General features: G+C 44.7%; 1 protein-coding gene across 18 annotated transcripts in view; it reads left to right on the top strand.

The window, feature by feature from the left end:
* Positions 1 to 14,560, top strand: part of col25a1 (collagen type XXV alpha 1 chain) — a 654,016-nt gene that overhangs the window by 463,693 nt on the left and 175,763 nt on the right. For all 18 annotated transcript variants that reach the window (XM_033025377.1, XM_033025353.1, XM_033025321.1 and 15 more), the window contains exons 5-6: positions 8,105 to 8,131; positions 8,264 to 8,290. In XM_033025377.1, coding sequence (XP_032881268.1) covers positions 8,105 to 8,131; positions 8,264 to 8,290 — 54 coding nt within the window. The remainder of the gene's footprint in view (positions 1 to 8,104; positions 8,132 to 8,263; positions 8,291 to 14,560) is intronic.

The following is a 14,560-nucleotide window of genomic DNA, read 5'->3' as shown; positions in this document are numbered from 1 at the left end:
GCTGCTGATAGCCTATTCCTATTCCTATTTACATGTTCCTTTCCCTTAGATAGACAATTGACAATAGGTGCAGGAGTAGGCTATTCGGCCTTTCGAGCCAGCACCGCCATTCAATGTGATCATGGCTGATCATCCACAATCAGTACCCCATTCCTGCCTTCTCCCCATATACCCTGACTCCGCTATCTTTAAGAGCCTCCACCGCCCTCTGAGGCTGAGAATTCCACAGACTCACAAATCTCTGTGTGAAAAAGTGTTTCCTCATCTCTGTTCTAAATGGCTTACCCCTTATTCTTAAACTGTGGCCCCGGCTTCAGGATTCCCCCAATGTCAGGAACATGTTTCCTGCCTCTAGGGTGTCCTAACCCTTAATAATCTTATATGTTTCAATAAGATATCCTTTCATCCTTCTAAATTCCAGAGTATACAAGCCCAGCCGCTCCATTCACTCAGCATATGACATTCCCGCCATCCCGGAAATTAACCTTGTGAACCTACGCTGCACTCCCTCAATAGCAAGAATGTCCTTCCACAAATTTGGAGACCAAAACTGCACACAATACTCCAGGTGTGGTCTCACTAGGGCCGTGTACAACTGCAGCAGGACCTCTTTGCTTCTATACTCAACTCTTTTTATGAAGGCCAACATGCCATTTGCTTTCTTCACTGCCTGCTCTTACCTGCATGCTTACTTTCATTGACTGATGAACAAGGACACCCAGAACCCATTGTACTTCCCCTTTTCCCAACTTGACCACATTTAGATAATAACCTGCCTTCCTATTTTTGCTACCAAAGTGGATAACCTCACATTTATCCACATTAAACTGCATCTGCCATGCATCTGCTCACTCACCCAACCTGTCCAAGTCACCCTGCACTCTCATAGCATCCGCCTCAAAGTTCACACTGCCACCCAGCTTAGAGTCATCTGCAAATTTGCTAATGTTACTTGTAATCCCTTCATCTAAATCATTAACATATATTGTAAATAGCTGCAGTCACAGCACCGAGCCTTGCGGCACCCCACTAGGTACTGCCTGCCATTCTGAAAGGGACCCGTTAATCCCTACTCTTTGTTTCCTGTCTGCCAACCAATTTTCTATCCATGTCAGCACTCTACCCCCAATACCATGTGCCCTAATTTTGCCCACTAATCTCCTATGTGGGACCTTATCAAATGCTTTCTGAAAGTCCAGGTACACTACATCCACTGGCTCTCCCTTGTCCATTTTCCTAATTACATCCTCAAAAAATTCCAGAAGATTAGTCCAGCATGATTTCCCCTTCGTAAATCCATGCTGACTCGGACCGATCCTATTACTGCTATCCAAATGTGCCACTATTTCATCTTTTATGATTTACTCCAGCATTTTCCCCACCACCGATATCAGGCTAACTGGTCTATAATTCCTTGTTTTCTCTCTCCTGCCTTTCTTAAAAAGTGGGATAACATTAGCTACCCTCCAATCCACAGAAACTGATCCTGAATCTATAGAATATTGGAAAATGATCACCAATGAGACCACGATTTCTAGAGCCAAAAGCTTTAAGTACCCTGGGATGCAGACCATCAGGCCCTGGGGATTTATCAGCCTTCAGTCCCATCAGTCTACCCAACACCATCTCCTGCCTAATGTGGATTTCCTTCAGTTCCTCCATCACCCCAGATCCTCTGACCACTAGTACATCAGGAAGATTGTTTGTGTCCTCCTTAGTGAAGATGGATGCAAAGTACCTGTTCAACTCATCTGCCATTTCCTTGTTCCCCATAATAAATAACTAATTCTTAACTAAGATCTTAACTAATTTTTTCCTCTTCAAATAACCAAAGAAGCTTTTGCTATCCTACTTTATATTCTTGGCTAGCTTACCTTCGTACCTCTTCTTTTCTTCCCGTATTGTCTTTTTAGTTATCTGTTATTAGTTATTTTAGACACAAAAGGCAGGTGTAACTCAGCGGGTCAGGCAGCATCTCTGGAGAGAAAAAAACAGGTCGTGTTTAGGGTCAAGACCCTTCTTCAGTCTATTCCTTATATCCTTAAATTGTTTAAAGATGTTTCCTCAACAAGTGGAATGTCTATGTTTTTGTTAATTGAAGCTTTCACAAAATTCATTAATAATGGATGTTCCTCTGTAAGAGTCAAATCGAATGCCTGGTGTGTTGATGAGTGCATCACAATGGAGCATAAAGAGGAGGGGAGAGGCACACTGGAGCAGAGAGGACAGAGGCAGCTCATGAGTGCCACTGTTAGGAGCCCAAGTAACTGGTGTTATACAAGGGAAATTCCCACCAGTGTGGATGATGGCTAGAAAAGTATATGGAAGGTGGTGGGGGAATGTAGGAAGGATCTTCAGATGTTGGTTTATACCGAAGATAGACACAAAATGCTGGGGTAACTCAGCGGGTCAGGCAGCATCTCTGGAGAAAAGCAAAGGGTAACGTCTCTCAGTCTGAACAACGGTTTCGACCCGAAACGATACCCATTCCTTTTCTCCAGAGATGCTGCCTGACCCGCTGAGTTACTCCAGCATTTGTGTCTAGGGGGTGGGGGGTGAAGGGAGGTTCTAAATTAGCAGGCAAGCAATAAGTGGCCAGTGAAGAACTGAAGAAAAAAATCACACAGCTCTGCTTTCTACTCATTGCAGGTTGTAAATTCTGGCTCTGAAATACAGCTTCTTGCATTGTATTTCTTTGGTACTACATGGGTCAGATCATTTCCCTCCTCTCTCTCCCCCTCCTCTCTCTCCCCCTCCTCCCTCTCCCCCTCTTCTCTCTCCCCCTCCTCTCTCTCCCCTTCTCTCTCTCCCCCTCCTCTCTTTCCCCCTCTCTCTCCCCCTCTTCTCCCGTCCCGCTCCCCCCCTTCACTCTCCCCCTCCTCTCTCTCCCCCTCCTCTCTCTCGCCCCCCTCTCTCCTCCTCTCTCTCGCCCTCCTCTCTCTCCCCCTTCCCCCCCTGCTCTCCCTCTCTCCCTCTCCCCCTCTTCTCCCCTCCCTCTTCCCTCTCTCCCCCCCCCCCTCCCCTCTCCCCACCCCATCTCCCTCTCCCCCCTCCTCTACCCCCCACCCCCCGTATGTGTGTGGGTGGTTAGTGTGTGTGTGAAGCCGCAGCCCCCCCCCCCCCCCCCCCCCCCCCCCGCAACCGCACGTTGAGGGGACGGGACCCAACTGGTCCCTCTTGGTCTAGTAACATTTAAAAGACATTTGGATGGGTACATGGATAGGAAAAGTCTTTAATGGGACTAGCTTAGATGGGCCATCTTGGTCGGCAGAGACAAGCTAGGCCAATGGACCTGTTTTCATGTTCTATGAGTCTATGACTATTTTTATTCTGTTATCTGGTGCACATGTTTTCATCTGGCCCATATGGTTATAAAACTGGTTGTAGGGTTAACATCAGGAGTTCCCTTCACTGATAAGAGGAACACAGGTGATAAAGTTGGTTACAGAGCAACGGTAGTCCAGATCTGAACTCACCACTAATCCTGGTGGATGTGAGTCAATGCTGATGGTTTATGTTGCTGCAGTCATTCTGCTCAGTGCTTTTGGACCAAGAGCCCATCACTTCTTGTGAATAGGAATATGATGTAAGAAAACTAGAACTAATGGGTTAACGGATTGCTTCATCCGACTTGGTGTTGAATGTAGTGCAAAAGATTGTAGGTGCCACTGCTGATGTTAAAGTCTTATTGGCTTCAGATGTACCCAAGAAAAATGAGAGACAATAGTTAGCTTTTATTGTCTTTTCTCTCCTGAAAATTGTTCTATAAGATTCATAACACATGATTAAAGTTCTGAGAATGAGAGTTATCAGATTTGTCGTCAGTGCTCTTTTCCCTCAAACAATACAAGACACAGAGGCACAACATTTTCAGCTTGTTGCCACGGAGGCTAACACTCATATTCATGTCCACGGTCTGTCCCACTCTTCGTGTATCTCACTCTTTCTGATTAATGAGAGTTGCTAAAATTGTGAACATAAGGACATAATAAACAGAAGCAGGAGAAGTCCGTGTTGCTTCTCATGCCTGCTTTGTCATCCCATCAGAACGTGTCTGATCTATTACCTCAGTGCCACTTTGTAGCGCTAATCCTATTTCTCTTCTCATTCCTTTCACATCCCAAAATATATCAATCTGTCTTTAATTTACTTATGGTCTGAGCTTCCACTACCCTCTTGGGCAGTGAAATCCAACATCCTCTGGGGGTAAAGGAATTTCTTCTCATCTCTGTCCTGAATGGCTAACCTCTTATTTTGCCACCCAGTTAGGAAAAATATCCTCCTTGCTTCCTTGCATCTACTCTGTCCTAACCCTTAATGATTTAGTTTTAGTACATTGCATTTTTATCTTTATTTTTGCCTTCATCCAACATCCTTTGCTCAACTTCTGCAGTTTGTTTCTGATCCTCCAGTGAATGACATTTTTTATATTGGCTAAGTCCAGATCTGGACTTCTGTAGCTCTGTAGCCAACTTGATCATCAGTGTTCCGCTTATCAGTGAATGAAACTCTTGATATTACATCTACACCCAGCTTTACAACCACAAGGGATCAGCTGGCAGACAGAATGGTTTGGGATGGCACGGTGGCGCAGCAGTTGGCTTACAGTGCCAGAGACCCGGGTTTAATCCTGACTACGGATGCTGTCTGTATGGAGTTTGTACGTTCTGCTCATGTCCGCGTGAGTTTTCCATGGGTGCTCTGGTTTCCTCCCACACTCTAAAGATATACAGGCTTGTAAGTTAATTGGCTTTGGTAAAATTGTAAATTGTCCCAAATGTGCGTAGGATAGTGTTAGTGTGCAGGGATCGCTGGTCGGGGCAGACTCAGTGGGCCGAAGGGCCTGCCTGTTTCCGCGCTGTATCTCTAAGCTAAACTAAACTGCACTTTTTCATTGGACTCTGCCTTTTAAATACAGCACTCTGACTTCCAATTCCCAATGGCCAACTCTAGATTTTGCATGGCATTTTGACTAAGTACCTGACGCAGATGTTTAAATCAGTGATAGTAGTCTGTGAAATGCAGGTCACTAATAGAATATCCTGAATTACAAGTGGCAGGTAAAGGTAATGTTAATATTGAACTTGTGACCATTGAAGGCACTTGATAACACCAATTAGAGGCAGTTTCAACCAACTGCATGTCATCTCAGCTTCCTTTGAGTACCACCGTGACTCATGGCCTTTATTGCCTGCTTTTTAAAGATTACCCCAATTCAAAATACAAGCAATACAAAAATATTTTTGTTCACTCTAGGATTATTCCTGTAGAAATTGTTATACACAAAATGTCTCAGGCAAAAGTAGCAAAATCTTAAATTTTTATTTGAGAAAAAAAAAAAAAGAACTCCTCCCTTAACTGGGAATTTGTATTCGGCAGTAAATGCAAGTCCTCGTTTTGTAACCTTTTTCAAGTTGATTGCATGTTGCAGGATATCCCCTCACTGAGTGTGAATTAATGTGTCCCATGTGAGTCTGTTCTCGTTTGATCACAGAAACCATGCCAGCAGCAAGCAGAGCTCTTTGTACCACACATTTCTCACTTTGGCTCGAAGTCTGATGCCATTAAACCTGTCACAATTTATATGCAGAACCTATCCAAACAAACTTTAAATTAAATTAAGGCTCCTGTGCCTGCTGCATCCTCATGTGACGTACTGATTTAAGATCAAGACTCAGGAAGTCGACAATGACATCACTTCTTCCTTCCACATCGAAAGCCAACACTCCAAAATGTAACTGGATTATCGTTGAGAAAGCTTCGGAAAACATTATTTAGAGAACCACAACTTGGAATTTGTCCAGATTGTTTCATGGCGGTGGCAACCGCAGTACTGAAGAATATGAGTGCAATATTTAAACATCGATGGAGGACTGTATCACTGCCTGTAGGACGGCAGACATTTGTATGTGGTTCCCAGCTGATGGACAATGTTTTAGCAGCTGAGCATTGAGTTAAAAAAGTACTCATCAGGTGGATCAATTAACATGATATTATAAGAAGAAACTTCCAAACTGCTGGCCATGTATTTCTCCCTTAAAAACAGGAAATGAGCATTTGAGGAGCGTACTGTTCACGCTTCCTCAGGAAAAAAGTTTCAGGCATACCTGCACGAAGTTGCTCCTCACTCTCACTCATATCTGGTGATGGGCTGTTCAGGAATCTAAGCCATTAACCCCACTGCATATTTACACATAGAGGAAGGCAGACATGCACGGAGCAGGCCTGCCCCAATGCTCCAGACCATTAAAATGGCAGCTCAGTATTCATGGCCCACGGCAGCCGGCAGCCTGAAGCCGCGGTCTGCAGAGTTCCAGCTGGCGCGGCGTCTACATCCCTCATGGGGGACCTCCATGAAGAAGGAGCTTCCACCGCCAGCCCGCGGCCAACTTCTACCGCGGACCCGGCGTGGACTTACCATCACCGGGGATCCCTGGAGGGGGAGCTTCGACCGCCGGCCCTGCGGTCTGCGGTGCGTCTGGCTGCGGCGCGGCGGGGACTTTAAATCTTCGACCGCTGGCCTGCGGCCTACACCATCCTGAAGCCGCGGTCTCCGGTGGGGAAGAGCCGACCCTGGACTGACTCTGGACTCTGGTCCCGACCACGGGGGGAAATGGAGGAGGACTGGCCAATTTTTGTGCCTTCCACCACAGTGATGAATGCTGTGGTGGATGTTTGTGTTGAATTTTTATTGTGTATTGTGTGTTCTTTCTCATTGTATCGCTGCTGACATATTCATTTCACTTGCACTTCATGTGCAATGTGACGAATAAACCCGTATTGTATTGTATTGTATTGTATAGCAAGAGTTTAAGGCTTCATCCTCCTCTCTACCCATAAGAAAATCAAACCTACCTTTCTGAATCCCACTGCAGTTTACTATACATGATTCCAACCTGCGAGTCAATCCCATTCCCTGCAAGTGCTCACCCCATCATATTGTTAGATCAAGATCCTTGACTGGACCATATCTGTAAAAAATAAATAGTGCAAAATCACATTACAACACGGTTGTTTTTGCCTTTAACCCTGCCTGTTTGATATTTTCCAGTGCTATTGAAATGAAAATTATTTTGTGCAGCAGCCTGCTGAAATTATAAGAGGGTCTTAAGAATGAGATCAATTTTACACAAAACAAATGGCAGAGCATCATAAATTAACCATGTTTGCTGATGTTAATGAGTTACAGTTTGGCCCTAAAAACGACATATGTCAGAAACATAATGTTATTTTTACAGTAAGCTCTTTGGTTTAAAGTTTTAGGATGGTGCCTTCAAGTTAAACCAATGCAGATTATATACACAACACACTGTGAACAATTTGGTTTCTACCTTTAAAAAACAGCACTGTTTCAATTAGCAATTAATTACACATTTTGGCATTGTTATTTACCAGTAATTTACCTTGTGTTGTCAAGGTCCTTCATGGCAATGGAGGAATTCCAAACCTTCAATAGATCAACGAGGCCGCGTGTCTGAAGATTATGACGTAATGCACAGGACAGGAGGGAGATGATCCCTTTTATTGGCACAGATTTATTGGACACTTGTCTTCAAGACCACATAAGCCACTTCATCTGCAGCGGAATCCATCTGCTCATTAAAATCTCCCTTATTGTTTGAATTTGTGACAGGTATGTCTCTGCTGTTCTGCGATAAGTAGGTAGCCAAAACGGTATCAAAATAAAATGCAGAAAATACAGGAATTGCACAGCAGGTCAGCGATAAGATTGGAAAGTGATAAGAATCGTGAATATTTGGAGTTTGATTTTCCACTGCTGTTGCCTGTGCTAATTAGAGCTCTATACCTATAGGGTATTAAGCTTGGGTATGATGCCCTGTGAGGGAAAGAATGCCCATTATATTAAAGTCTGGACTATGCCGATGAGCTGTCTGTAACGCTGATACAGCCCAATCACAGTCTGTCCACCATTGACTGGAAAATGAGGTGGTGAATGAGAGCGCTGTGAGCCGCTAGCAAACCCTTAATTCAAAATTAAATACAGTCTTTTTTTCTAATAAAACAATCTAATAATACAAATTGATTGCAAATTTGAATACAGTTTTGAGGGACGAAATAATGACTCTAAATTGTTCTTTTGCAGGGTCCACCCGGTACAAAAGGTGACAAGGTTCGTGATATCAAGTTTTACAGATTTACGTAAACATCCTTCTATTTCTATAAAGCATCCTCCTCCAAACAGAATTCTTAATTTCACATTGCTTTTGCGGAGAGAGTAATCGAACATGTTTGTGTGTTTCAGGGAGATCAAGGCGACCAGGGGCCGAGGGTAAGTTTTCAACAAAAGCATTTCAAGGTGTTTTGCATGATGACTTGAGTGCAGTCATTGAAAAGCCGGCGTCTTTGTTAGAGCACATCTCTCAATTCCTTGTCAGTTTCATTGACCAAAGGACAATCCTGGTGTTTTTAAGCAAAATTTAAAGTAGTTAAGCTAAGTCAATCAGGGCACTAATATATGGGGTTGTTTTGTTACAAATTGTTCCAAAGGGGTAGAAGTAATATAAATACTGCAACTCAGGGTCTATTCTACTGCACATCACAATCACTGACATCTATAATAATTGGAAATGAATGTTCTCCACTGGCATGTGATGGTACTGATTTCTGTAATGCATGGAATAAAAATAAACTTGCATCCATTAATGCTGAGAGTGTCTGGAAACTACAGGTATTCCTCAATTTACTAATGGGATGAGCTCATAGAACAGACTCGTCCAGTGGAATTTCATAATTTGTGAAGAACTTATTCTTATGGGATTAAGATGTCACGAGCTATGGTGAAAAATAGATTTGTAATTGAAGATTCATACCAAAAGACTCAATGGAATCAGAAAATTTGTAGCTAGAACATTTGTAAGTCGAGGATGACCTGTACAGTAATGTTAAAAGTGATGAATTAATGTCCGGTGGTTTTCAGCAAGTGTCTAGAAATGCGTCCATGTGTCTTCAAATTGGTTATTTTTGCAGTTGGTGCAATTATGACCATTTCCACATCAAATTGTGTCACCCCAGAAATACAACCGGGGCGATCCTCATAGTTTATTGCATTTTCATATCTTAAGATGTAGAAGGACGCCCTTTGGCCCATTAAGCCTCTGCCAGATCTCAGAGCAATCTCATTTGGTCCCATTTCCTGTCTTAGTTCGCTTTAATCTTTTCTCTCTCACATGGTCATCAATTCCCCAGCCCCCCACCCCTCTCCCTGCCACCTGCCTTAGAGTGGCCAATTACCCCACCAGCCAGCAACTTGTGGAAGAACCAGGAAGAAGTCCACATGGCTGCAGGGGTAAAGTGCAAACTCCATGTTCTCTACACTATAGGTAATGATTGAACCCAGGTCACTGGAGCTGTGCTGCAGTAACACTAACTGCTGCCCTGAATATGATCCAATTTCTGTGAATGGTGCTCGAGCAGCCAGAAAATTCATCAGCCTTGTTCCAGGAGCACCTATCAGAGAGCACTCCTGCAGCAACCAGCTTTCCACTGTATTTCTCACCCCCGAGCAGTGCTATATATGTCCTACGAGGATATGACACCCAAGCAGATGGTTCAACTCTACTCCCTGTTCCCCCAGCCCATACCTTCTCCCAATCCATGATCCTAACTCCCCACTCTATTTCCGGGTGACCCCTCCCAGCCCTGATCTGGCAATCACACCCAACCATGGCACTGATTTTCTGGCACTCTTCCCCAACCAGGCCTCTCCAATCCATTCCTGCTCAGTGGGATGGAATGGGTTAAAATTTATCCTCCTAAATCCCGAGTAGCTCTGGGAAAACAATCGTCTGAAGGTGACTACGCGTGTTCACACAGAGTGTGCATGGGGGTTGGAGAATGGCCTCTATTCATTTCCATGTGTGTCTGATTATGTCAGTGTTAGAAGAAGGTTTTCGGTTCTTCTGAGAAGTCAACTCACCTAAATTAAGAACTTCTGTGTGTTACCAGATCTGTTAACCACCACAACCAAATGCTCTGCTGTTATGTGTCCTCCAGCACTTTGTAGTATGATTTCATAAAAGGCAGGCAGCTGATCTTTTGTTTTTTTACAGTGGCAGAGTGTGGGTTTTTGTACACCCACAGCTCACCACATTCCCTACTTTCGTCTGGGGATGGTTCCAATTAAAACAAATGTTCCAGTTGTGGCTTTTCTTAACATTTGGCTTTGGTTTATCTCTTCATCTTCCCCTCCCTTAAGTAGAACTTGAATCCTTAAATTAAAGCAACTGCTTGTAATTAACTCCCACTTTCAGATTGACGAGAACTAAGTGTGATGTTCAACTGCCCTCACACTAAAGTCAACATCAATAAAATCACATGGCTAATTACACTTTGCAAGAATTGATCGGTTACCTATTGACGGCCATTCAAACGTTGCTCATCAAGTTCAGTGCTGTTATCATCAATAAAATATTCAGATGAATGGAAGGTTGCTACAGATGAAGAGCTCGGCTCCAGACTGAATTAAATGCCACGGTGACAGTTGTCAGCTTGCCCCCATTACCAACAGTGATTTGTGCAGTCAGTGCAGTAACAAGATACCGACTGTGTTCCTTTACCCATGATGATAAATGCTTTCTCAGGAGCACAAGAATCCCGATTCCCAATAGCAGACTGCGCACAGGGTTTCAAGGCAGGCAGCGTTTACAAACAAGTGGTGATCAATTGCTGTTTGTTGGGTGGCAATTTAGCAGGACATCTTTTTATGGAAAGATGGCCTGCTTGCTTGTAGGGGTTGAAAGAAGGAGGGAGAGGAGGGGGAAGAGGGAGAAGAGGGAGAAGAGGGGGGGAGAGGGAGAGGGGGAGGGGGAGGGGGGGAGGGAGAGGGGGAGAGGGAGAAAGAGGGGAGAGGGAGAGGGAGAGAGAGAGGTGTCATTCACTACTTTCCTAATACTTTCCTAATAACGAGGCCTTAGAGGCCTTTTTGAAAGGCTGTGCAGCTATAATTGCAGCAATTAGGCAAACAATCTGTACACAGGAAAGTCCAACAAACATCATAATGAACAATTAAACATGTTGATGCTTGGGAATGAGTCATAAATGGTGTTCAGTACACTCAGAGAAACACCTTTTTTCATATAGAACCATGAATGCTTGAGTAGTCTCTGTGTCTTTAAGCTAACATCTTATCCAAAGATGCCATGTCAGATGGTGCAGCACAGCCCCGTCGCTGCCCTGGAACAAGCTGCTGTTTCTTGGCTTGAATCCATGAAGTTCTAACTCTGATCGTTTCCCAGAACATTTCCCAGATCATACTGGAGGGAGCAGAGAGTTGATTTAATTCATTTTTGAATCTGCACATTCTGAGAAGTTTAAAGCAGCTTTCCTTCATGCCCACAAAAACAATTCACCACTGAATATCCCATCCTCCCCCCACCCCTCATGTGCTTCAAGCATTCATCCTTGTTAACACCAGTGCCCATTTTAATTGGCCTCTGTCAGACCCAGGAACAAACCTCAGCCTCATTAATGCTGTTACATCTCTGCCAGAGCAGAGCTGATGAAGATTTTTGCCACAATGTTTCATAGACCAGAAGGATTGTACCAAGTACAGTAATGCATAACATAAGGTAATATAGAAGGAAAACTCAGGGTTGGAGAAACAGAGCAGGTCAGGCAGCATCTGTCGAGGTATTGGATAGATTGAAGAAGTCTGAAGAAAGGTCTGGATCTGAAACATCGCCTCTCTGTTGCCTAACACATTCAGTTCCTGCAGCACTTTGTGTTTTGCTCAAGATTCCAGCATCAAGCATCTACAGTTCCTCGTGTCTCCGTAATACAGAAGGGAATGGTTTCCCATTAATAACGCTTTCTTAACAACTGTAAAGGGACTTCCTTGAGGAAAACTGCCTGCTGCTCAGGTAGGGTCTTGTGGAAAGTACAAAGCCATCTACAGGCTCCATTTCCTTAGGCAGCCGAGTGATAAAGTGGCCAATTTTCCTGCACATTAAATCTGTCTGTGCCGATTTTTGTGACATCAGACAGAGCGTAATGGCACGATGGCCCATTTCACTGTGTTTGCATCCTGTCTGTGCTCCTGTGACTTCTGGTGGTATTTCAGGTGAGTGCTGTCACATCATAATTTGCTGCTTCAGATTTATGTTATAAAGCAGCCTATTTCTGTCAGTAACATTGGCAATGGAGCAGCTGCAGGATGGGCCTGTGGTATTAGTATTACATTTATCATGCTGCAGTTCAAATGCAGCATCACATGACAATGCTTTGGTATGGAAAGTGAGTGCCTGATTTATACCCATTTTAACTAGAAAACATTACATTTCTGATAAAACAAGCTGAAAAACATCCGAACTCTGAAAAGTCAGTGGCCGGATTCCCTCTCCATGGATGCTATATGACATGCTGAATATTTCCAGCATTTCATAGAAACATAGAAAAATAGGTGCAAGATTAGGCCATTCGGCCCTTTGAGCCAGCACCGCCATTCAATTTGATCATAGCTGATCCTTCAAAATCAGTACCCGCTCCTGCTGTTTCCCCATATCCCTTGATTCCTAAATCCCTTGATTCCTTAAGAGCCAAATCCAGTGATCCAATTAATTGGCCTCCACTGCCTTCTGTGGCAGAGAATTCCACAGATTCACAACTCATTAGATGAAAAGGTTTTTCCTCATCTCAGTCCTAAACGGCCTGCCCCTTATTCTTAAACTGTGTCCCCTGGTTCTGGACTCACCTCAACATCTGGAACATTTTTCCTGCATATAGCCTTGTCCAATCCTTTAAGAATTTTATATATTTCTATAGGATTCCCTCTCATCCTTCTAAATTCCAGTGAATACAAGCCCAGTCGACCCATTCTTTCATCGTGTGTCAGTCTCACCATCCCGGGAATTAACCTGGTGAACCTAAGCTGCACTCCCTCAATAGCAATAATGTCCTTCCTCAAATTAGGAGACCAAAATTGCACACAATACTCCAGGTGCTGTCTCACCAGGGCCCGGGGGGGGGGGGGGGGGGGGGGGGGTGACTGGCAATCACCAAGGTGCAGAGTTAAATAGTGTAACAGCCGCAGGGAAGAAGATGTTCCTGAACCTGCTGGTCCAGCAACGGAGAGACCTGTAGCACCTCCCGGATGGGAGGAGGGTAAATAGTCTGTGGTTGGGGTTCAACTGTTTATGAAACTTTATTAAGTTTGCCCTTGTAGTAAGCCCAGCATTGTGAGTATGACTGACACCTCCGTTAAAAGTAAAATCAGGAAAGCTACATCAATAATCGTTATTGCATTATAGTCAAAATCTTTCCCTTTTGCACCACATTCAGTTATAATAGCATGTTTTACTTCGGAGTCACGTGAGTGACTACATGAAGAACCCCGCCAGGACGCATGCGTGGCATATCGCTACACGCATTGCGAAACGCCAGGCGGGGTGGAACGACGTTCCCCCGCAGCGGCAGTTTTAAAAAGCCGGAACCAGCAGGTAAGAGTTACTCTGCGGTCTTTTTGTGTGTTTCCTATACCAACTTACAGGTGGGAAGCATGGACAAGTCTAAGAAAGCAACAAGGGCTGCGACAAAGCTGGTGGGGGAGGACCGCGGTGTAGCGGGCAGCCAGCAGCGGCCTGCGGCACTTGAATCACCGATAATGAGATCAGCTGCGCCCGATGTCGCCTCCGCACCGGCCAGATCCACTCGCGGCCGGGCGGTAAGGCAAGACAAAAAACTAACAAAGTCGTGGACTCAGAGGAGTCCGACTTTGAGCAACCGCGGGCGGCCAGCGACCGTGAGCGCTGGAGCCAGATGGAGCGGTGTGTGGAGCATTTGCTCCAACGTGACAGGCTCCGGGAGATGGAGTCGAGTCACTGTGGGCTCTATGGAAAACCTACAGCAGCACCTCTTGTAGGGCTGCACAGTGCTTCTCCCTCATCAGAAGGGAGCACTGGGGGTCAGTACTGGGCTAATCCTGAAGAGGGGTTTGCAGAAGAAAAATCAAGTGTGCAGGGGATGCAGGAACGAGAAAATCTGCTGGATATGGTGTCCAACTTCATACAGCCAGACCAGACTGGCCAAAACCTGGAGCAAAAGCTTGCTGCCAGTATAGACTATATGTCTTTTAACCAGCTACAAGAACAGGCTGTATTGGACACCACGGCAAGACACCTGGCACCGGGCAACTATATATCCCTGAATGTTCCAGTAGTCAATACTTGTATATGGAAACATATTGGAATAGGAGTTAGAGGCATGGATGTCAAACTCCAAAAGGTATTAAAACTCCTCACAGCAGGGATAACAGCATTCGCCCGCACAGTGGATGAGAAGGACATATCCCAGGACCAACAGGATGCACTGGCATTGCTTTGCAACACTCAATACGAGATAAATAGCATCAGGAAGAATGCCATCCGACCCACTTTAAATCCGAAATTCGCGGGTCTGTGCAGACCTGGGAACATAAAACCACCAATACTACTATTTGGAGGTAACCTATCGAAGCAAGTCAAGGAGCTCGATGAGGAAGCAAAAACCCTGGGACTCATAAAAGGGACTTCATCAAAAACCCACTACAGCCACAGACAGCATCCCT

The sequence above is a fragment of the Amblyraja radiata genome, chromosome 1 (assembly GCF_010909765.2).
Source record: "Amblyraja radiata isolate CabotCenter1 chromosome 1, sAmbRad1.1.pri, whole genome shotgun sequence".
In the NCBI taxonomy this organism is placed as follows: Eukaryota; Metazoa; Chordata; class Chondrichthyes; order Rajiformes; family Rajidae; genus Amblyraja; species Amblyraja radiata.
The sequence above is the reverse complement of the archived record's forward strand: the minus strand, read 5'-3'. Positions and strand labels throughout refer to the sequence as shown.